The sequence below is a fragment of the Elephas maximus genome, chromosome 5 (assembly GCF_024166365.1).
Source record: "Elephas maximus indicus isolate mEleMax1 chromosome 5, mEleMax1 primary haplotype, whole genome shotgun sequence".
In the NCBI taxonomy this organism is placed as follows: domain Eukaryota; kingdom Metazoa; phylum Chordata; class Mammalia; order Proboscidea; family Elephantidae; genus Elephas; species Elephas maximus.
The window spans coordinates 161,820,891-161,845,644 of NC_064823.1; the positions used below are offsets into that span (position 1 = coordinate 161,820,891).

Here is a 24,754-nt window from a genome sequence, read left to right on the forward strand (position 1 = left end):
AGTGCTTTGAAGGGAAAGAAAAAACAAAAACTCAAAACCCAGGGCGATTTGAGAGAGCAGGGAATGGGGGCTACTTTAGATAGGGTGGTCACAGACGCTAATTTCAAAATTTGGAGGTGAAATTTGACCCGAAACCTGCCTGATAAAGAGTGGGCCCCTGGAAGTTCTGTGAGATGAGGTGGTTCCAGGCAGAGAGGCCGGTAGGCACAAAGGCTCTGAGGCAGGAAGGTGCTGAGTGTGTTTGAGGGCAGAAAGGAGGCTGGTGTTGTGGGGCCCAGGGAGCGAGGAGGAGCGGGCACTGCAGGCTGTGGGCACAATTTCCGATTTGATTCTAGGGGTTGTGGGCAGCCACTGGTGGGAATTAAGCAGAGGCGTGACGTGATTAAGTTTTTATGGAATGTGAAGAGTAGAAGCAGGGGTCAGGATGTCAGAGGGGAAAATTAAGAGTTCAGTTTTGGATGGATGAACTTTGAGTGGCTTTTAAACATTCAGACGTTCGCTGGCATTTGGGCCTACAGGTTTGGACCTGGCGAGAGTTTAGGTGTGGAAGTAAAAATTTGAAATCCATTAGTTTATCTAGATCCAAAAAAAAACCTGTGGCCATCAAGTCGATTCCAACTCCTAGCGACCCTATAGGACAGAGTAGAACTGCCCCGTAGGGTTTCCAAGGAGCAGCTGGTAGGTTTTGAACTGCCAACCTTTTGACCCACAGCTGAGCTCTTAACCACTGCACCACCAGAGCTGGTATCCAGATCAGAGTTCTCAGCTCTGAGTGTAAGTTTGAATCACCTGGGGTGCTTTAAAAATGCAGACCCACAGGCTCCCCTTCCATAGCTACTGATTCGCTTGGTCTGGGTTGGGCTCCAGTCTTGTTTGGTAAATCTCTCCAGGTCGCTGTCATGTATAGCCAGGGCTGAGAACCTCTGGCAGAAATGGTATTTAAAGGCATGGGGCTGGGCGCCATCCCACAGGAGAGTCTAGATAGGGAAGAGAGAGCAGCTCAGAGTCCTGGGCACCCCGTACTTGGAGGTTAGTAGAGGAGGGCCACAGCAGGGAGACTCACAGGAGTGGTCAGGGAGGATGGAAACCAGAACCCGTGGTGCCGGGAAAGCCCAAGGAGGCCTGTGTTTCCTGAAGGAAGGGATGGCTCAGCTGATGCTGCTTTGAGATTGGGTGAGAGAGATGAACACGGCTAGAGAACGAACTGACACTCGTGTAAACTGAGGCACTGGGCCTCAGAGGTTTTTGTGAAAAACATTCCACCTAAGAATTTGTGTACTCCTGAATACTTGATAGCTTAGAGTTTTAAGTCCCCATCAGCTGGCGTAATTGTTTCCCAGAGAGCATACCTTTGGCAGAGTCTTAACTCGGCTTGTTCTTGTGATTTTACATGCTTCCTGCCTGGCTCTGAAAGGGAAAACCTGGCACCATCTTTAGAAGTTCCGTAGTTAATCAAGTAGCTTGTGTCCAGCCTTTGCGTGCACAGAATACATGTACTGTATTTTTAGTACGCTCAGTTTGTTAGCCCTGGCTGAACAGTATCTTCGAAGCTTCCTTTTGTCATTTGTCTCCCACAGGAACCAGTTCCTTTACAAATAGGAATGTTCAGTTGCTGACCACTGAATTCTGGGAAAACTGCCTGTTCGCTTCCGTGGCCCCTGGTTTAATCTTCCAGACCTCCAGCCCTGACATCTCCCCATCTAGCCTCCACTCAGGAAAAACAAATCCAGGTCCGCTCAAACTCTCCCTTAGTGCGCTGCCATGATGGAAGGGAATTTAGGAAAAGTTTTGTTTCAGTAAACGGTAAATTTTGAAAGACTTAAGAAAAAATATAGTTAAAAATAAAAATAATTATTATAGTAAATTAAGCATAGTAACAGTATTACAAAAGAGCAAAAATAGGAATAGAGTTGACACTGTCTCAGAGGATAAAGTCGAGTTTCGTGTATTTTTGTGTGGAACTGACTTAGAATATGTGAGTCAGTGTAATAACTGTGCTGGAAACATCCTTTGTCTTGTGTCAGTTATTTGCTGAATCTGTGAGGCAGCATCTATGAAATTACTTCTCCCGGATCTCTCTCCTGAAGCCTTAATTGCAGTCTGGCTTGTGGAACTTTTTGAAAACACTTGTCGAGAGTGCACCGATAGATAGCTTCTCGCGTGTCACGCAAAGGCACTGGCTGTCCCCTTAAATAGACTGTCACAGAGCAGGTTTTGGGAGAATCTGGAGTGCAGCATAGTTTTGAATCTCTTTGCCATCCATTTATTTAACAGTTACTGCGGAGCACCTGTTATGTGCTGAGCGGTGGGGAGACCCAGCTGAGCGGGCAGAGGGGCCCAGGATGCCCGCCTGTGCTTCCCAGGGTTCAAGCTTCCACTTGCTGTGCTCCCGCAGATGAGCCAGGCGTTTGGAGCCAGTGGCCCTGGGTTCAAGTTGACTCTGCTCTGCCATTTCTTTATTGTGCGGCCTCAGGAAGTAAAGCTCAGAATCTGCTTCTTGGTTGGAAACTGGAGAAGTCGCGTGGGGTTGGCAGAGTTAAGCCATCTGTGCGTGCACCACGGTGGCCTTTGGCACGGCCGTATCACCCTCGCACACTGGTCACTCTTCCAGACCCACCACATTTTCCCATCGCACTCTCCTGGACCAAGCTTGGAGTAAATGAGGCATGGGTTCTGGGAGCAGGAGAGTTGCTGTTTATGCCTCTGTGCTGTTCTGTCATTTCCGGTGGGCTCTCAGCGACATTGTCTCGTTTGATCCCAGGTTGGGGAGATCCTTTTTTTTTTTTTTTTACATATGAGGAGACTGAGGCATGTTGAAGTTATACAGTGGCCTGAGTAGGTCTGACCAGCGACCCCTGGCCCGGAAAATCTTGGCATCAGCAAGAAGACAGTTTAATGAGAGGCAATAAGAGCACAGCCTCCAATTCACAGTCCTGATTTCCAGCTCATGCGTCTCCTTAAGGCTCCGTTGCCTTAAGCAAGTAACTTGAATCTCTCTTATAATGTTCCCATGTTGTTGCTGTTCGCGGCTCTCAAGTCGGTCCCTGAGTGATGGTGACCCCATGTACAGTGGGATCGGACCATTGTGATCCATAGGGTTTTTACCAGATGATTTTTGGAAGTAGGTCACCAGGTCTTTTTTCCTAGTCTGCCTTAGTCTAGGACCTGTTCAGCATCACAGCAACATGCGAGCCTCCACGGACAGATGGGTGGTGGCTACACACAGGGTGCTATACAAAAATAAACCAGTTGCGTCGAGTTGATTCCAATTCATGGCGACCCCATGTGTTTCAGATTAGAATTGTGCGCCATGAGGTTTTCAATGGCTGTGACCTTTCAGATCGGCAGGCTTTGCTTTCGAGCTGCTTTTTGGGTAGATGCAAAGCGCCAACCTTTCAGTTAGTAGCTGAGCACTTAACCGTTACGCCACCCAGGGACTCCATGAGGTACCATATTAAATACTGTAATTAAAAACAGCAACTGCTATATAACTGTATGCAAAAACTTAATAAAATGTGGAAGATTTAGGCTGGGAGCCTGTTACTTTAATGTAAAATGGGGGGCAAGAAGACCCACCCTGATAATCAGTTACCGGTGAGAATGAGCATCAGTGTGGGAGGCAGGGCTGCGGAGCGTTGCTTCGACTTACGTTTGCTTTCTTTCTCACTTGAGCTGTGCTGAGCCTCGATGGTGAGAGGCGGCGTGCAGGGTAGGTGTGGGAGGGACTCAAGGCAGACAGCCTGCGTTCAGACCCCAGCAACCCTACCACTGGCTGCTTAACTGCTCTGTGCCTCAGTTTTCTTATTTGCAGAAAAAAAAATTGAGGTAGTACGTGTAAAAATGAGCTTTAAGCTGGTGCTCGGCATAGTGTGGGCAGTCAACGATGGGTAGCTTGGTGATTTTAAAGGGAACTTTTGAGCAGTTTCCTCGCAAGAGAACATCCTGTGGTACAGGAATAGAAATGATCCGATCAGAATAATTAAAGGCTTTTCCTGAGCTCTCATGTCCCAAGTGGGGCACGCTCAGTCCCCTGAAGCCGTGAAGGGGAGCCCTCAGGATAAGGTAGGTGTTTCTCCTTGAGGGTGGTGGGTAGCTAGGGTAGTGATGGAAACGGTACTGGCTATAACTTACTGTGGTTCTGTTCTGTTTTATTTGGGAGGGGGGTTCTGATGTTGGGTTCCCTCCTGCCAGTAGATATTCAGGTTCCCCTTCTCTCATTTGATTGATTGGCCCCATACCCCTTCTAGGACCTTAGGTTTCTGAGAGTTTATAATGCATTTCTGGCTGGGGCTCTGTCTCTTCTGGCGCCGAGCCTGGGTGCTGGGCAGGGTACAGACTGCCTGCACAGCACTGCACTCTCAGCCATTTGTCTGGGTCACACCCTCACGGGGCTTAGCCATCCGCGTGGCTCCTCCAGGTCTGTCCAAAATCTTTCCAGTGAAGTCCCCACCTCCCATTTCACTGAGTGTGTCCTGATGATGTGGTTTCACGCCTGATCCAAACCTCCTGGAGCCGTCCTCCCAGAGGAGTTAGGCTGCCCTGGCAGGGGATCCCCTGCTTCAAGGACAGTCTCTGTTGGGCCCCAGAGCTGGATTATACAAGCAAACTAGAAATTGATTGTTACTCTTCTTCCTGGGCCTACCAACTGGTGATGGAGTGAGCATGTACAGTTTGGTCCTGCTTGGAAACAGCTGTAGAAGAGGTGGGAACACAGAGGCCTAGCGCCAGGCCCAGGGGCTTGTGGAAAGCGTCACAGAGTGGGAAGTATGTGTGTTGGGTCTTCAGGATGAGTAGGAGCTGAAAGGATTGGAAAAGAGAGACTGCGGTCGTTGAGTTAGGTCGTCAGGAGCTTCTTTGAGCACCTCCTGGCTGCCAGGTGCTAAGTGTAAGTTGAAAGGAAAGCTTTCCGCTCACTGTGCCGTTCCTTCTGTGCTGTGGCCCGTGCTCTGTTTTCAAGCGCAGTAGGTGTTCATTCACCATTCGACTGCCGCCTTCCCCGAGCCACCAGGTGAATACCTGCTTAGTTCTGAAAGCACCTCTTCTCTGAAGCTCTCCTGACAGCCCTCTCTGCCCTTCTGCCTCCCACAATCGGACACGGTCCCCTGCTGACCTGTAAGTAGATTTGTGTCATAGCACCAAGGGTGTCTTAGTACGTTTGTCTCCCATCTCTTATTCATTTCGTATCTTCTTATCTCTGGCACCCTGCACATACGTGAAAAGTAGCTCTAGTGAAAATACATGAAGCATAAAGAGTTAATAGAAGTAAAGGAAAATATCACAGAGGTTACCTCTTTTGTTCTGCTATTGAAAATTTTAAAGGCTGTCTGGAGCTGGGCGTCAGGTGGCCAAGGACGCCAGCGGAGGCCACCATTTTGATTATCACATGGGCCACCACATCTATGCCACCTGACTGTTTCCGTGGAACAATAATTCGTTATTAGTTGGCAGTCAGTGTGGTTTCTGAGCAATGTCTTTAAGAACGTTTAGAAACCCTGAGAGAGCCCTGGGTCTTCCAGCAGGTGCTCTACCCAGGGATTTCTTCCATGGCTACCTGCTTCCTTGTTTGAGCCTTTCCTTTGAGTGTTCTGGCTCGAGGGACTCAGGTGAATCGAATGAACACTTGGAGCACCTCACCATAGCAAAACCGTCTCTACTCGGAGGGACATGCCCAGAAATAACTGAACCTGTTCAAAAGCTTTAGAATTAGCTTAGTAGGTATTTTGGAGGGGCATTTTTGGTCTGGTTTCAGACCTGAGGTTTAGTTACACATTAGTGAGGACGGGTCATCCTCGAGCTCGAATACCTTTGCTGAGAAAGCCTATTCCAGGACACCCTTTGTTATTTGCAGGTCAACCCATAACATACTAGGCAGAGTGGTGTCTTCTGGAACATTAGAAAAGGGATATTAATTTTAAAGTATCCTTCCATCCTGATGGCAGTAGTATCAGTCTGAAGGAACATAGCTGAAATACGTTCATCCGAAGGCAGGCAGAGCCCAGCTTACATCAGACCTGGTGGTGGTCTGTTCTAAGAGCAGCAGGAATTGTGGGGCATTTCAGACCGGCACGAAACCGAAGAGGGTAATGAACCCTGCCTGCCTTGCCCTTCATCCAGCCTCAGCAGTTACCAGCTCACGGGCACACCCACACCTCCTCCCCATGTAATTCTGAGGAAAATTGCGGCCATCATATTGTTCCATCCGTAAATATTTCTGCATGTATGTAACATAACTCAGCGCTATTATCACATCTAAAAATTTTAACAGTAATTCCTTAATACCATCAAAATCCAGTTAATGTTCAAATTTCTAATTGTCTCAAATGTCATTTAAAATTTTTTTTGCACTTTGTTTGAATCAGGATTCAAGTAATGTCCACATATGAGCCATCAGGTTTTTAAATTTATTTTATTTTTTCTTATTGTTGTAAAAACGTAGAAACACAACATCTGCTAATTCAATATTCTTCAGGTGATCACCCACATTGGGGCTGCCTTTTTTTTCTTAATATGCATGTAGTTATTTTTGTACTTTACATGAAGTTGTACAGAACAAACTGGCTTTTCATCAAACCATTAGTACACATATTGCTTTGTGACACTGGCTGCCAAAACCCCACGACGTGTCAGCACTCTCCCTTCTCTGCCTTGGGTTTGCTGTTACCAGCTTTCCTGTCCCCTCCTGCCTTCCAGTCCTTGCCCCTGGGCTGGTGTGCTCCTTTAGTCTCATTTTGTTTTATGGTCCTGTCTAATCTCTGGCTGAAGGGTGAACCCTAGGAGTGACTTCATTACTGAGCTGAAAGGGTGTCCTGGGGCCATCCGCTCGGGGTTTCTCCAGTCTGTCAGGCCAATAAGTCTGCTCTTTTTTCTTTGTGAGTTAAAATTTTGTTCGGCATTTTTCTCCAGCTCTGTCCGGGAAAGGCTGCCTTTTTTTTTTAATTAATTTTTTGGTGAAAATATACACAGCAAAGGACACACCATCTCAACAAATTCTGCAGGTACAATTCAGTGACATTGTTTACATTGTATAAGTTGTGTAACCGTTCCCTCTGTTCTCTTCCAACTTTCCTACCATTGTTAACGTAAACTCACTGCCCCCTAAACTTCTCACCTAACCTTTCGAGTTGCTGTTGTCAGCTTGATCCCAGTGGTTAAGAGCTGGGCTGGCAGTTGGCAGTTGGCAGTTGGAATCCACCAGCCGCTCTTTGGAAACCCTATGGGGCAGTTTTACTCTGCCCTATAGGGTCGCTGTGAGTCGGAATCTGCTCAGTGGTTTTTTTTTTTTCAGATCGTTGCAAGGGCTCAGTGCTCAAGGCAGACAAGCTGTTGTTTGATTCAAAGCAGACTTCTGGGGGAAAGTTTTCATTTGAGGTTTAAGGTCTAAAGATGATCTCAGAGCAATAGTTTTGGGTGCTAGTCATCATGTTTTAAGTAGAGGAGTGAGGGACATGGACCTGACTTACATTTAAAACCCTCTCTCTGGCTGAGTTGTAGAGAATGGGTGGGTGTGGGGGTTGTTAGGAGACTGGACCCAGAGAAACCAAATGCGCTATTGTGGGGTCCAGGGGTGAGCTATAGAGATTAGAGTGATGTCATGGGTGAATTTGCGATGCCCCATGGGGCAGGCCAAACTTGTTTGTCATGGCTCATCCTGACCTTTGCTTTCACTTGGATGTGTAAGTTTTTGTTTTGTTTTTTAAAATATTACTGAGATAAAGAGAAATATTCATCCATACTTTCTTCAGTCAACTTAGTCAACTTTAATAAAATTTGTTTGCCATTATATCATCTTGTCCATGTGTAATTATATACATAATATTGATTACATTATATAATAGAATAGGAAATTTTGTTTTTTTAACTTAATATAATATGTGTATTATATAAAAAGTCACTGTTTTATAATATTGTAAAGATTCTAAGATTTCTGTTACAACCGTTTGGTTATTGTTGGACATTGAGATTATTCCTATAGGTTATTCTAAAAATGTTGCCAGAAATTTTTTTTTAATCTGTATTTTTTCTTTCTTTCTTTCTTTCAAATTTGGATTAAGTAGTAATTGTGCTTCTTTGCGGAGATCTTCTTAGAGGAGCTCACTGTCTTAAACACACTCATAAAACTCTTAAACACCAAGTTAATGAAACCTGAAGCCATAATTGATAAAGACCAAGTTCAAGTTTAAACTTGTAAGTGGAATTATGCTAAATCTTGATTATTAGGCTCAGAAGATGTATACTTTGATTACGTTTCTGGACTTCCTTATTGAAGGAGTGGAGTGGATAGCTAGCCTGTGATCTTCATCTTACGCCCTTCCCACGGCGACTTGTAGTAAAAGGAAAGCAAGCACTGCCCTATCTCCAACATGTTGGTTTTATGGAGAGTCTTCCCTTTCAGTCTGCTCTGGGAACCAGGAGGCATCTACGGTTGCCTCTGAAATGTAACCCCATGTCCTTATTTACTGATGAAAATGACTTAAATTTGGGATATGCTGGATATCCTTTTGTCCTTTTTTTTTTTTTAAAGAAACGCTGGAGTGGAACATTCTTATTACTGGCGAAGAATGTTCAACTTTGTCTACATCTAATGAAGAAATGTTATCGTACAATCGTTATTATGTTCTTTGGGTCATCCTTTTGGATCAAACTAGATTGAAATAAGCAGATTAGACTAAATAATTTAAAGGGTACATTTAGAGAGGAGTAGGTTTTAAAGACTGCACTTAGATCATTGGTTCATTTATTCTGTATGTTGACGTTTAGTCCCCGGTTGTGTTCATGCTTTGTCTGTAAGTTCTTGGAGCATCCACTTTAAGCATGCTTTTATTTCCAGCGTATATTTAGGTTTCAGAAGAGCAGTATTCAAATTGATCTTTTTTTTTTTTGTAAAAGAAAAAATCTGTTCTTCAAATGAGTCTTTGACTGTTGGTACCACCATAAAACTATTTTTTGCATAAACAAACTATTCTTTAAAACCTTCAGTTCAGCAAAGTTGTGGGGAACCAGGCTGACACACAAAAATTAGTTAGGTTTCTATACACCAGCAATGAGCAACCTGAAAAGGAAATTAAGAAAACAATTCCATTTACAATAGCATCTAAACGAATAAAATACCTAGGAATAAATTTAGCCAGGGAGGCAAAAGACTTGTATGCTGAAAACTATAAAACGTTGCTAAAGAAATTAAAGAAAATCTAAATAAATGGGAAGACATTCCATGTTCATGGATTGGAACACTTACATTGTGCAGAAAGATGTGAGTACTGCCCAAAGCGATCTATGGATTCAACACGATCCTTATCAAAATTTCAACAGCATTCTTTGCAGAAATGAGAAAATCAGTCCTCAAATGTATATGGAGTTGCAAGAGGCTCTAAACAAGCAAAAACAATCTTGAAAAAGAACAAAGTAGGACTCATACTTCCTGATTTTAAAGCATACTATAAAGCTACAGTAGTCAAAACAGTCTGGTACTCATACAATGATAGACACACAGACCAATGGGATAGAGTTGAGAGTCCAGACATAAACCCATACATCTGTGGCCAGTCAATTTTTAATAAAGGTGCTAACTCCATCCAGTGGGGAAAGAGTAGTCTCTTCAATAAACGGTGCCAGAACAGGTGGATCTGTACATGCGGAGGAATGAGGTTCGACCCATATCTCACGCCGTATGTGAAGGGTAACTCAAAATAGATGAAATAACTAGATGTAACCCTTAGAACAAAGCATATGAGTCATGATTCAGAACCTAGTTTTCGACAGTGGATTCTTAGATAGGACCCGAAAAGCATGAGCAACAAAAGACAGACTCCATCAAAATGAGAAACTTTCGTACACCAATATCATTGCATCACTATTCACAATAGCCAGAAAGTGGAAATGGCCTAAATGTCCATCAACAAATGGATGGGTAAACAAAATGTGGTACATCCATACAATGAAATATTATTCAACCATAAAGAAAAATGAAATTTAGGTACATGCTATGACACGGATGGGTCTTGAAAACACTGTGCTGAGTAAAAAAAGTCAGACACAACAAGACAAATACTGTGTGACTGCACTTACATGAAATGTCCAGGATAGGCAAATACATAGAGAGTAGAGTTTATTAGTGGTTACCAGGGGTGGAAGGGAGGAGGAAAGGGGGAGTCATTGCTTAGGGGGCGCTGAATTTCTGTCAGCAGTGATGCAATAATTTGGAAGATTGCACATGCAGAGATGGTTGAACTGACAAATGTTTTGTTATTTGTATTTCAACAGAATAAAAAGTAAAAAAAAACCAAACCTGCTGTTCAAGGTGTGGTCCAAGGGACCAGTGGCCGTGATATCACCTGGCAACTTAAGAAACATGTAGAATCTCAGGCTCTCCCCACAGACCTCCTGAATTTGTACCTTACCAGGATCCCAGGTGACTCATACGCACCTTGAACAGCTGACAGTCGGTTGTTAGACTATTGGAAAGCTAGCAGTACCAGCCCGTATTCAGTGTTGTGGTCTTCTTGTTCAAGGCCAGTCTCTCCACCTGTGCCCTTGGTTCCATCCCTTTCTATCCCCATAGAGATATTGTTCCCCTGTATTTGATGAATTCTCCCATCACCACCATTGTCGTCGTCATCGTCATCGTCACGAACAAACAGGGCTCAGAGGTTGAGGACAAAAGCTTTGGTGCCACACTGCCTGGGTTTGAATCCCAGCTCTGTTATTTCCTAGCTGAGTAACCTAAGTTTCCTCATCTATAAAATGAGGAAAATGATAGTATATCAAAAATAAGTCAGATGAGGGGATCAAATACAAATAAAGAACAATGTCTGGCGTACAATTCTAGCTGCTATCATTGTCCTCATTATTGACTTTTTTTGGGGGGGCAGCATAACAATGCACCTCACAACTTCATAGCTTAAAATAATGATTTTATAATAGTTCTGGATACTGTGGATCAAGAATTTAGGCAAGGCTCAACTGGGCAGTTTTTCTGCTCTACATGGCATCCGCTGAGACCACTTGGTGGTTTTCAGGGCTTTTAAATTATTTTTCTTATAATTGAGTTGTAAGAGCTCCTTGCATATCCTGAGCGTGAGTCTCTTCTCAGATACACGTTTTGCGCATATTTTCTCCCATTCTGTGGCTTGCCCTTCCACTTGCTTGATGCTATCCTTTGAGGAATAAAACTCTTTGATATCAATGAAGTTCAGTTTCTCTTCTGTTGTGTGTCCTTTCGCTATCATATAAGCAGGAAGACTTTGCTTCACGCAGAGTCCCAAAGGTTGACTCCCTGTGGCCTAGGAGTTTAATAGTGTTTTCCTTTACACTTGGATACACGATCCGTTTGGAGAAGGAGCACCAATTACTGTTCAGTTGCTGCTTAATGAGCTCTTTGGAATCCCTGCCTCGTTTGCTCTCTTCGTGAGCTTTAGGGACACGCACTGTCCGTGAGAACGAGCTGCCTGTGGCTTCAGAGACTGTTTCTCAGCTTGTCGCTTTATTCTTTCCTTCAAAATATTTTTAGCTACACCCTCAGTATGTGCTGGCGACTGTTCTAGGTGTTGGTTGTGCACTTTCTTCTCCGTTTAAATTCTTCCAATTTATATTGCGTATGCAGTTTCCCCTCCTCTCGTGGCGTTAGCTACCATCTGTATGCTGCTGCCTCCCAGATCGACACCGCGGCCTTCCTCCATGCGTCTTTGTACTTCTAGTGCCAGCACAGTGACTGAACATAATAGATGCCCAGTAAATACCGCATGTGTATCCTTAAAGCTCTCCTTCAGTGGTTCATAGAAGCAGAATAGAAATCGAACTGTTAATATGATCTGTAAATGTGCTGCTTAGTGACTTAGTAGTTAAAGGTGAATTTAATTTAGTGTGTTTTAACATTTCACATAGAAGACTGGGATTAAAAAGAAGGTAAAGTACTTAGCCATATTAGCAGACTTGTAAATTGGAGTCATCTTGGCATCTTTGTAAGTTACTCACAAACTGGGGCGTGCTGACGTTTTCTACCTGCTGTGGCTCTTGACCCAGAAAGCTGATGCAGATGAGGAGTGTTTCCCATTCGGACGAATACAGAGGTACAGGCAGCTTCTTTGCTGTTGCTCTGTTGAGGGAATCCCTTGCAGAACCACTACCAGTACTTTTTGAGAAAAATACTGGAAATTGTATTTCTCCAGAAATGAGCTCTTCTGCTATAAACAGATCCTGCCTGTGTGGGGCAGTACCAGGACTTGAAACTGTCCCGTGGTCCAGAGTTTGATATCTGGCCCTTTTTAGATTTGTCAGAGGACATGATAGCTTTGTTAGATTGTTCTCCTTCTGTTCCTTGAAGAACAATGATCAGGACAAAAAAAGCATTGGCTACTGGGAGCTTGGGAGCCGACTGGTCAGCCTCGTGCCTGTGAGGCCACAAAGAAGCCTCCCACGTCATGGCTGCCACTCTGAGTGAGCCGGAGTGCCCTCACACTGAAGAGTGTGTTTATCGGGCTGACGTGCTCGTTTTATGAAACACGGCTGGACATTGACTCCAAAAACAATCAGTTCTTTTGTTTTGATTCTGTAGGAGCCTAGAAGGATTGTGCAATGAATGGTGATACTCGAGCTGCCGTGGTGACCTCACCACCGCCAACCACAGCCCCTCACAAGGAGAGATACTTTGACAGGGTGGATGAGAATAATCCAGAATACTTGCGAGAGAGGAACATGGCCCCAGACCTTCGCCAGGACTTCAATATGATGGAGCAGAAGAAGCGGGTGTCCATGATCCTGCAGAGCCCAGTAAGAGCAGAAGCTGCTTCTCTGTCGAGAGTCCTCTTCTTCCTCTGATACTTCAGTTCATACGTTCTGTTGTGGCCTAATCACCTTATCTTAACACAGGAAATCAGGGCCTTATACATGGCAGGCCAGTTACTGCCAAGGCGATTCCAACTCATGGCAATCCCATGTGTGTCCGAGCACAGCTGTGCTCCATAGGCTTTTCAATGGCTAATTTTTCAGAAGTAAGTAGATCACCAGGCTTTTTTTTCCAGGATACCTCTGGGTGGATTTGAATCAGCAGCCTTTCAGCCGCCAAGAGGGACTCTATCATAAAGGACAAAAAAATGAAACCAAGTCCCCTGCCATCAGGTTGATTCTGACTCATGGCACCCCCATGTCCTACAGGTAGAACTGCTCCGTGGAGTTTTCCATAGGTGGCGTGAATGTTTGCGCTCAACTACTGACCTAAAGGTTGGCAGTTCAGCCCACCCAGTAGTGCCACAAAAGAAAGGTCTGGGAACCTGCTCTGTTAAAATTAAAAATAATAATAATAAAATAAAATCCTGTTTCTGTCTAGTCAGTTCCGACTCATAGCAACTTTATGTGTGACCTGTTAAGATTACAGCCAAGAAGACTCTGTGGAGCAGTCATAAAGGAGGCTACTGTTGTTAATTTTCCACTCATAGTGACCCCATGCAACAGAGTAGAACTGTCCCACAGGCATTTCTAGGCTGTAGTCTTTATGGGAGCAGATCTCCAGGTCTTTTTCTTCCGCAGAGCCCCTGGGTGGGTTAGAGTCGCCAATCTTTTGATTAGCAGCTAAGCACTTAACCGTTGTACCACCCAAAAATCCATTGCCATGGAGTTGATTCCTACTTATAGCAAGCAACCCTTTAGGACAGAGTTCAAGTGCCCGGTAGGGTTTCCAAGGCTATAATCTTGGCAGGAGAAGATCACCAGCTCTTTCACCCTTGGAGCCACTGGTGGGTTTGAACTGCTGACCTTACCGTTAGCAGCCAAGCACTTAACCACCGTGCTACCAGGGCTCCTTTTGAAAACCAAAAACCCATTGCTGTCGAGTCGATTCCGACTCATAGCGACCCTGTAAGATCGAGTAGAACTGGCCCATAGGTTCCAAAGAGCGCCTGGTGGATTCTAACTGCTGACCTTTTGCTTAGCAGCTGTAGCTCTTAACCACTACACCACAGGTGTTTATTTCTCCTTTTTTTTCTCTTATTACTTTTCCAGAGGGCTTTATATATTGGAACCACTTAAAAATTCATTTCCTACAAAATACCTAGCATGGTGCCAGGCACATAGCAGGCTTTCACAGTACCTGGCTGTTTGATTTGACCTGGTGCCATGATCAGCGCTGTGAACCACAGTAATACCACACGTGGCTGTCTTCTAGGTCGCATCGTCAGGTCATGCAGCGCTGTCTTTGTACAACGGTTACAATAGTGACTTTATGTTAAAATCACCATCATAGTGACGTTTTTGCTTAGTTTTGGATTATTTGATAAAGGATCAATCTCTTAGGGTTTCTTTTGTGACTTAAAAAGTAGTTTAAAAAAAATTTGTTGTTTTAGAAAATGCAATTAACGTTTTGATGTGCTTTTAGTCCTTTGTTTAGGTATGTACTTACAAAACTGACTATATTGCTTTGTAACCTTTTTTACTCAGTATAGCGAGAGCCGTTTTATGTCGTCTAATTTTTTTCTGCGCTCCATGCTTAATTATAAGGTGGTTTCAGTGTATTTAATCAGTCCTTTATTTTTCGAAATGTAGCCTGTTACCTGTCTTTCCCTTTTCTTAGTAATGCTGGCAAGAACATCTTTATAAATGATTCTTTGAGCACAACATTCATTCTTTCCTTAGAATATATTTCTAGGGATAGAATTCCTCTTCAGAGTTTTAAGCTTTTATACTGTGAAATTACTTTCCAGAAAAGAATGTACCAGTTTATGCTGTCAGTAGCCAACTATAAGAGTATCGATTTCCCTTTTTAGCACTGGATTCAGACAAACAAAAAATTGGTCTATGTGATAGTTGTCCAAGGAACAAAAAGAAATAATATCTCACAGTTTTAATTTGTCCTTTTATTAGGCTTTCTGTGAAGAATTGGAATCGATGATACAGGAGCAATTTAAGAAGGGGAAGAACCCCACGGGCCTCTTGGCCTTACAGCAGATTGCGGATTTTATGACCACCAATGTCCCAAACGTCTACCCAGCAGCTCCGCAAGGAGGGATGGCTGCCTTAAACATGAGTGAGTGGTCCCTTACATTTTTATATATGCTTGTGATTTTCCAGGTAAAATTTTCTTAAGCTTTCTATATGTAAAGTGGCCATGCAACTATGGAATACATAGAACTGAGTATTTTGAAATACATGTTTTAGTCATAGTAAAAGGGAGACTGCACACCTAAGAAAATCCTTTTTGATGAGCTAGCATGACTCTGTTATTCCCAGGCCGGTGAGAGATTTTTATGTGACTTCTCAGACCCCTTATGAACTAAAACAAAGTACACAGAAATAATGCTTACAGAACAGCACATTAGTTTTGCATGAACTAATTTTAGCCAGACCAACATTTCTTACCCACCATTCTTCATTGCTGCTTGCAAACTAATGAGAAACAGAAATTCCCAAAGAAAGGCAGAGAAAAAATGTTAGATGGATGAATGTGAGCAAAGAATGGTGAGCTGTGCAAAAGTGGAGCTTTGCCAGAGCTGTTTGTAAGCGTCGTGACAAGGTGGAGCCCAGGGTAACCTGAGTGTCAGCTGACCTGGCCTGCTGGGTGTTATGCCCCGCATCAGCGTCTGATGGTTCCGTGTGGATAGTTGGCTTCTTGTTGACCACGCAAGGCATTGGTGCCTATTAGATGACCTGGCTTTTATGTTAATCAGTTCCATAGTTGTCTTAGAAGCTGCCTGCCATTCAACAGCGGTGATACTCCATTAATGACGAGAGAGTGTGAAGAATCACTACATTTAATTTACTGGCTTAACCTCCATCCTGGAATCAAATGGCAGCCAGTGCAGTTTTCATGTGGGTTCCTAATGAATTTCAGGGGCCTTTGATATGAGTTAAATAATGGAAGAATAATGCATTTGACTTGCATATTGTTGTCTCTTCAGAGAAAAGGGAATCATCATTTCCATAATGCCACACCAAAAAAAAGAGAAGACAAGAAAGAAACCTAATTAGCTTTAATTGTACCTAGCAGTTTGTTTCTTAAAAGTAAAAATTTAAGAACAAATTTTTAACCGTTGTTGTAAAATATAACATACAGAAAATGACATAGAACAAATGATGTGTACAGCTTATGAGTAATTGTAAGGTAAACATCTGCAGTGCGATTAGATCACTTTTGTGTGACTTTTCTAGCCATCCATGGTTTTGTAACTCATACCCAAGTGATTGGGCAGGACTGTGCAGTAGGGTAATGGTGGCCTACCAAGGGGATTGGTCAATTTTGCCATCCTGCTGGGGTTGAAGACCGTGAGAAGCTGTGGCAGAGACCCAGCAGCAGAGACCCAGCAGCAGGAGATGGCGTGGTGGGCTTCCCAGCCCACGGAGAGAGAAAGCTGAGTGCTTCTGGGCAGAGGCCGGGGCGGGGGGTGGTGCCAGGGAGAAGCATGCCAGTGAGCGTGGCTGGGAAGAGGCTGTCCTGATGGAAGAACAGTATCCTGAGTGTTCCTGAGCCTGAATTGTAACCTGTTACTTCCCCAGTACACCCTATAATCGTGAGTATGGTCTGTGAGCTCTGTGTGGACATTGCCGTGAATTGTTGAACCTAGCGGAGAAGTAGAGAGTGCTGTGGGAGGGATGGTGGGTGCCAGTCAGAGTTGGTAACAATGGCAGAGAGAGGACACATGTTTGGCCTCCACCTCATAGGAATCAGCCTTGGGCTGTTGATCTTGGTTCTCTTTCCCCCTTGTGAAGTGAGAGGAGTCAGACACTGCCCTCAGGTCATATTTACAATGCCTTTATAACCACCACCCAGCTCAAGGAATAAAGGTTTATTAGTCACTTGCCCTAATCCTCCTCTCACCCTATTGAAAGGAGCGGCCATCCTGATTACATGGTAGTCACCCCTTTGCTTTTCTTTTTAGTTTTATCACCCAAACTTCCATCCCTAAATATTGTGGTTTAGTTTTTGTGTGTTTTCTAAATATCTCTTAAGTCTTTTTTAATTGGCATTTCTCTCTCCCTCTCTATTTAAAAACGTTTGTTCCCACGGTTTGAACACTGCTGTTTCCGTCTCCCTGGTACAGTGAGCATGCCTCTTAGTCTCCTGTGTTCCCAGTAACTTGGTAGTTGAATCTAAGAGCTTGATCGAATTTAGATTCAGTTTTCTGACAAGATCTGCCGCGTCGTAGTTGGTGCTGTGTTTTCTATCAGGAGGTACGTTCATCTGGCTGTTCCTCTTTGTTTTAGCAGCCATTGATGCCCAGTGCCTAGGTCCGTTGATTTGCCACCACCACTCGTCTGTCAGTGTGTCACACTGTGGTGGCCTGCATGTTCCTAGGATGCTAGAAGCTATGCCGCTGGTATTTGACGTACTAGCAGGCTCACCCGTGGTGGACAGGTTCAGCAGAGCTTCCAGACTGGGAGACAGACTAGTAAGAAAAGCCTAGTGATTTATTTGTGGAGGATAGGAGTTATGGACTCAAACCCTACTGCCTATGGACTCAGACATACCAGCAGTTGTGAAGATGGCACAGGACCGGGCAGCGTTTTGTTCTGTCATGTGTAGGGTTGCCAGGAGTCGGAGCGGGCCCTACAGCAGCTAATGACAGCACTTCGTTTACTCAGGGCTCCAAGACGGGGACCTTTTAATCCCATCGTCCCTTCCGTATCCGTTAGCTGGAATATTGCTGCGAGGAGGAACTTCCCTTTGGCTCTTCAGGAGAGGCAGGGCAAATGCTTGATTCTCCTCCCTTGTGGAGTCCCTGTGTAGCACAGATGGGTAGCTGCTCAGCTGCGAACCAAGAGGTTGGCAGTTTGGGTCCATCCAGAGGTGCCCTGGAAGAAGGGCCTGACAGGCTGCTCCCAAAGAAGCCAGCTACTGAAAACCCTGCAGAGCGCACGTCCCCCGACGCTCCTAGGTTTGCCGTGCGTCGGGATCGACTCCACCACGGCTGGTTTTTTCTCCTTTATAGTTTTCAGAATAATAGGTTGGTTTTCTGTTATCCCCCAGAGGCGACCAAATAGATTATTTTCGTAGTATCATTTTGAATTCATGGATTTAATCATATTTAATGAGTTTAAATCATTGAAGTTATTCACCTTTTCGATGCTCAGATTTGTCTGGTCTTTGGCCTCAGGAGCCGCTTCAGGTTGACCCGAGTCCTTGTGAGCTCACAGGCTTTGACAGCTTCCTTGCTGTCTGCTGCGACGAGATGGTCCAGCCTCACCTTGTACGTTTCCTGCCCCAGATCTGGAATCGGCCACTTCTCTAAGAAACCTTGATTTCTTTTTGTGGGAAATGAAAGTTCGTTCTGGCTGCTAGGGGTGCTCATTGTCACTGGGTGGCTCTTTCTAGGCCTTTTGCATGGATCCAGTCCCGTGGCCATCAGGTCGATTCTGATTCATAGTGACCCTTTTTTGATAGAGTAGAACTAGAACTGCCCCATAGGGTTTCCAAGGAGTGGCTGGTGGATTCGAACAGCCAGCCTTTTGGTTAGCAGCCGAGCTCTTAACCACTGCACCACCAGGGGTCCTCCCTCTGTTTCTCTTGCGTTTATTTACTCTTATGCAACTTCTAGTTTTATTTATGTTTTAAATTATTTTTTTTTATTTCTAGTTGCTTCTATGTTGTAACACCTAATGTCTGAATTTTTCTAGTTTGATTTCATTTTTATTCATATCTTCTTTTGTTTTCTTAATGTCTTTACCCTGTTTTGAAATAATAGGTTATTGTTCTCGTCTGTTTTCTGGTTGTGTTGTTCTGGTGTGCTTTTATTATCTGTAGTGATGTTATTCTGCTCGTTTTTTCTTATAATAAATTTTGCATGGCATTTGATAATGATATTTTCCTGCTCATGTTAGTATAAAATTAGTTTTCCTGAAGGAGGCTGGTCAGAAAAGCTTTTCTAATGCCATGGCTTTGCAGCCAGCTGTTTTTGTGACATGTAAACAGATTGGCAGCTTATTTAATGAGATCTGACTCTGTTCCCTCCCCTGCTGTTATCTGGATCTTTTCTTCCCTTTTCTCTGTAGTACTGTGCTGCTGAATTTAGATTCTAATTTTCACAAGTTTCTCAGTGTGGGACTTTATCCTGGAAGAGTTTTGGATATCCTTAGTTTGTGGGTTATGCAGGGGTTAAATTGTGCAGAGGAGTCCTGCTGGTGCAGATGGTTAAGTGCTGAGCTGCTGACTGGAAACGTTGGTGGTTCAAACCCGCCCAGCAGCTCCATGGGAGGAAAGACCTGGAGATCTGCTCCTGTAAAGAGGATAGCCTAGGAAACCCATGGGGCAGTTCTACTCTGTCCTATAGGGTTGCTGTGTATTGAAATAGACTCTATGGCACACGGCAACACAGTGTGCAGAACTCCCCTTGAGCTCAGCTGCTGTTTTCACATTGGCCCTCTGAGCTTTCCAGTGAGTTCTTGGTCCTTCTTAGTCAGGTCTGTCAGATGGCCCTTGGCCTCCTGCTGCTTTGTTCTGCACAGACCCTGATATCATCCATTCTATCTGTGCTAGGCCCACCCTCTTAGATTTTCAGGTTCATGGGTCTGCGTTTTTTGTTGTAGATGTCATTCTTGAGTTTTTGTTTTGCTATCTTAGTTACTCTCACTAATTTTTTTTTTGTGCAGGAATGGGGATTTAAGAAGATTTAAAAACTGTGCTGCTATAGCCACCATCTTTGCAAAATCGTCTAAAAATCAGCTATTTAAAATAAAAGATCTGAACAAGACAAGGATATCTGCTGTCACCACTACTGCTTTTAGACATTTTATTGGAGGTCCTCGTCAGAGCAGTTAGACAAGAAAAAGAAATAAAAGGCATTTAATTGGGAAGGAATAAGTCAAACTGTTTTTGCAGATGATATGATCTTATGATGTAGAAAACCCTAAGGAATCTACCAAAAAAGTATTACAGCTAATAAACAGATTTATAAAAGTTGCAGAGTACGATAGCAGTGTACATAAATCTGTGTGTGTCTAAACACTAGCAGTGAACAACTCATAAAGGAAGTTAAGAAAGCAATTCCATTTATACTAGCATCCAAATGAATGAAATGCCTAGAAGTAAATTTAATCATGGAGGCAGAAGTCTGGTACATTGAAAACTATAAAACATTGTTGATAGATAATTAAAAAAAAAAAAAAACACCTGTTGCTGTTGAGTTGATTCCAACTCATAGCGACCCTACAGGACAGAGCAGAACTGCCCCATAGAGTTTCCAAGGTGCGCCTGGTGAGTTCCAACTGCTGGCCTTTTGATTAGCAGCCATAGCACTTAACCACTACCCCACCAGGGTTTCCACATATTAAAGAAAACCTAGTTAAATAGACATTCCATGTTCGTGGATTGAAAGATTTAATATTTTTTAGATAATACTCCCCAAAGTGATCTACATATTCAGTGTAATCCATATCAAAATTCCAGTGGCCCTTTTGCGGTAATGAAAAAGTTGATCCTCAAGTTGATATGAAATTGGAAGAGGCCTCAAATAGCCAAAACAGTATTGAAAAAGAAGAACAAAGTTGGAGTCACACTTCTAATTTAAACAAATTAAGCGATTAAAACAGTGTGGTACTGGCATAAAGATAGACATATAGACCAATGGAGTAGAACTGAGAGTCTAGAAATAAACCCAAACATCTATGGCCAATTGATTTTCAGCAAGGGTGACAATCCATTCAATGGGGAAGGAATACCCTCTTTGGTAAATGGTGCTGGGACAGTTGGATAATCACATGCAGAAGAACGAATTTGGACCCTACCTCACTCCGTGTACAGAAATGAACTCAAAATGGATCAATGGCCTAAACAGAAGAGCTGTTAGAAAAGAGCCTAGGGCTAAATATTTATTACCTCAGATGTGGCCATGGATTCTTAGATTTGATACCAAAAACATAAACAGCAAATGAAAGAAATTGGTCTTAATAAAAATTAATACCCCCAACACTCTGGCCCCTGAACACCTGGCAAACTCTGAACTGAAGCCACTCTCAAAGGGCACCTTTCAGCCAAAGATTAGGCAGGCCTATAGAACAAACAATAACACGTGAGGAACGTGCTTCTTAGTTCATTCAAGTATATGAGACCAAACGGGCAACACCTGCCCGAAAGCAAAGACGAGAAGGCAGAAGGGACAGGAATACTGGAGGAATGAACATGGGGAACCTGGGGTGGAATGAGGGAGAGTGCTGACACATTGGAGGGATTGCAACCAATGTCACAAAACAATTTGTGTATAAATTTTTAAATGAGAAACTAACTTGCACTATAAACTTTCACCTAAAGCACAGTAAAATTAAAAAAGAAAGCAATTTTAACAAAACTTGTAAATCGATTTGACATTTAAAATACACTTGAACTTTTTAAGCATTTCTTTGGACTTTAGGCTGGTGTCTGGATTATTAAATATGTGTATAGTGAAAAAAAATTAATAGCTTTTCATCAATGTACCTGATCAAAACTATGAAAAGACAACTTACAGAATGGGAGAAAATGAAATATATGTTCACATAGAAGTCTGTCCACAGATGTTTATAGCACCATTATTAATAATAGCCGAAAGGTGGAAACAATCCAAATGCCTGTCAGCAAATGAATGTCAGTGTGTACGCACACTGTTGTCGTGTGTGGTCGAGTCGGCCTTCAACTCCGAGCAGCCCTGTGTGACAGAGTGGAACTGCCCCATCGAGTTTTCCAGGCTGTAATCTCAACTCCGAGCAGCCCTCTGTGACAGAGTGGAACTGCCCCATCGAGTTTTCCAGGCTGTAATCTCAACTCCGAGCAGCCCTGTGTGACAGAGTGGAACTGCCCCATCGAGTTTTCCAGGCTGTAATCTCAACTCCGAGCAGCCCTGTGTGACAGAGTGGAACTGCCCCATCGAGTTTTCTAGGCTGTAATCTCAACTCCGAGCAGTCCTGTGTGACAGAGTGGAACTGCCCCATCGAGTTTTCCAGGCTGTAATCTCAACTCCGAGCAGCCCTGTGTGACAGAGTGGAACTGCCCCATCGAGTTTTCCAGGCTGTAATCTCAACTCCGAGCAGCCCTGTGTGACAGAGTGGAACTGCCCCATCGAGTTTTCCAGGCTGTAATCTCAACTCCGAGCAGCCCTGTGTGACAGAGTGGAACTGCCCCATCGAGTTTTCTAGGCTGTAATCTCAACTCCGAGCAGCCCTGTGTGACAGAGTGGAACTGCCCCATCGAGTTTTCCAGGCTGTAATCTTTACAGGAGCAGATGGCCAGGTCTTTCTCCTATAGAGCCACTGCATCCCCATTTGGTTAGCAGCCTAGTCCTAAGCCAAGCCAAGCAGCAACTCCCACGCCTCCAAACCAAACCCAAACCCAATGCTGTCGAGTCGATTCCGACTCATAATGACCCTATAAGGACAGAGCAGAACTGCCCCGTAGAGTTTCCAAGGAGCGCCTGGTGGATTCGAACTGCCAACCTTTTGGTTAGCAGCTGTAGCACTTAACCACTACGCTACCAGGGTTTCCCTCATGCCTCCAGGGCTCCGTATATACTTAGGACAGGATATCATTCAGCCATAAAAATGAATGAAGTCCTAGTATATACTACAACTTGGATGAATCTCAAAAACATTGTGTTAAGTGAAAGAAGCCAAACACAAAGGGTTACCTGTGATTCCTTAAATATGAAATATTCATAATAGGTACATCCATAGACAGGAGATGGTTGCTTGCCCGGGGATGGGGGCAGGGGAATGGTTGGTGGGGTGTCGTTCTTCTGGGGTGGTGGAAAAGTTTTGGAACTAGAGAGAGGGGGTGCCGCACAGCATGGTGAATGCACTGACTGCCCCTGGACTGTCCACTTTAAAGTGGCTCTCCATGCGTTATTTAAATTTCAGCTCAGTTTTGAAAATAAATAATAAAGTCTCTGCAGCAGAAGATTGCCCTCTGCTGAATCAAAATGGTGGATACGTGATTGTATTCTCTATTCTTCTACATGTTCGAGATACTTAAAAAAAAAAGAATCAAATCTATCGATGTGTAAAAAGGGTAATACATCATGACCAAATGGGATTGCAATCAAATGCTTATTTTTTTTTCTTATTCAATGTGTATTTACTTCTTTTCCAGCCTCGTATTTGCCAGGACCCCACTACGGTATTTAGTGAGAGTGAGACAGCACACATGTTGGCATTGCTCCTGGTTTAGGGGGACCTGTCATTGGTCATTATGTCTGACAGTGGTATTTTCCTGTAGCTGTCCTTTATCAAGTTAAGGAAGTTCCCTCCTGTTCCTTGTTTGCTGAGAGCTATTATCCTGAATGCTCTTAAATCAGTTACGTTAGACTTGAACCTGCATGTGTGCATGTGTGTGTCTGTGTGTATGGGTTTAAGGAAAATTGGCCTCTTTTTCACCTTCAAATGTATTGTCATGAGGTAGAAATCTTCGTCTTGTAATCTCTGCTATATTTGTGGCTTTGTCCCTCTTTTCTCACTCTTACTATTAAGTTTTTTCCCGCCCCATCTTTTCGTTTTTTTTTCCCGAGAGGAATAGTGTGTATACATATATATAAATGTATATGTCAGTATGTATCTGTGTACACACCCCCAGCAGGACGTCTTGTAAGCAAACATACTGATGTTTCTGCAGCGGAACGTGTTGGCTGTTTATTCTAAGATGTTAGTAAAGATTGTAAGTCACCTCTCAGCCTGTTCAGTTGGGTTTCACGTAGAACTTGAACTTTGTAGATCTGTTTGGATTTTGGAATTCCAGATAAAAGAATGAAGAGCTGTCCTTCTCATGATCTCTTTTACAGATGAGGAGATGGAGGCACAGAAGGGGAACTTACTGCCTGAAAGCCGTGAACCGGGCTGTGAGCCCTGGCATAGGCTCCAGTGTGTGCTCCTAAGCGCCACAGTGGCTGCCTCCGTTGTGTCTTCTTTGAGCGATGAGTTTGAAAGAACTTATGAATTTCCAAGTGTTCATTTTGTTTTACTCTGTTTTTGTTACTGATTTCTAACTTAATTGTATTGATCTTAGAGAACACAGTGTTTAGAAAATTTCTGAGACTTACTTCATGGCTTAATGTGGATGATGACTATCTCAGAACCGTTGTTACTGGATAAGAAATGGTAGATGTCTGCATTTTGTTTTTCTTTGTTTCAGGTCTTGGGATGGTGACTCCTGTGAATGACCTGAGAGGCTCTGACTCTATTGCCTATGACAAAGGGGAGAAGTTACTGCGCTGTAAGCTGGCGGCGTTCTATAGATTGGCGGACCTCTTCGGATGGTCTCAGCTGATTTACAATCATATCACGGTGAGTCTTAAGTGCCGTCGTCACCGAATGGTGGATGGAATATAGTGTGTCTGGCAATACCTCTTTCCACTTAGGAGAAGAGGGAAGCAGGCCGAGCTGCAGTAAATCTTCGACTGTCTTCCAGTCTGATTCCTGCCTGCAGAGCATAATAGCCTGAGAATCAGCCAGTTTGGTTTACAAGTTAAGAGATCATTAATTCTTTAAAACCTCTTTCTTCTTGCACGCTAACCTAATACATGAGTGTTTGCCAAAGTGTGGGCAGTTCCTCCAATTCTTTTCCACTCTGACCAGAGCCTTCTAGTTTTCATACTTGTTTCTTAAACCACTCCAGTTTTTTAATACTACTAGGAGCTCTGTTTTCTAAAATGCATTTATAAGGTTTACTGGGCATCTGCTTTCTAGTGGCCAGCAAGGGCTCTAAGCTCTGGGGTGATATCAACAAACAAGACTAGTCCTGCCCTGGGGACCCCTCTGCACCCTGAAACATCAGCCTGGTTTGTCCAGCTTGGATTTCTGGTCTGGCAGTTCAGCA

General features: G+C 43.8%; 1 protein-coding gene across 13 annotated transcripts in view; it reads left to right on the plus strand.

The window, feature by feature from the left end:
* The window catches only part of ADD1 (adducin 1), a 103,740-nt gene that overhangs the window by 45,261 nt on the left and 33,725 nt on the right, over nucleotides 1-24,754 (plus strand). For all 13 annotated transcript variants that reach the window (XM_049886624.1, XM_049886619.1, XM_049886626.1 and 10 more), the window contains exons 2-4: nucleotides 12,551-12,765; nucleotides 14,851-15,013; nucleotides 24,071-24,222. In XM_049886624.1, coding sequence (XP_049742581.1) covers nucleotides 12,571-12,765; nucleotides 14,851-15,013; nucleotides 24,071-24,222 — 510 coding nt within the window. In that variant the 5' untranslated portion in view covers nucleotides 12,551-12,570. The remainder of the gene's footprint in view (nucleotides 1-12,550; nucleotides 12,766-14,850; nucleotides 15,014-24,070; nucleotides 24,223-24,754) is intronic.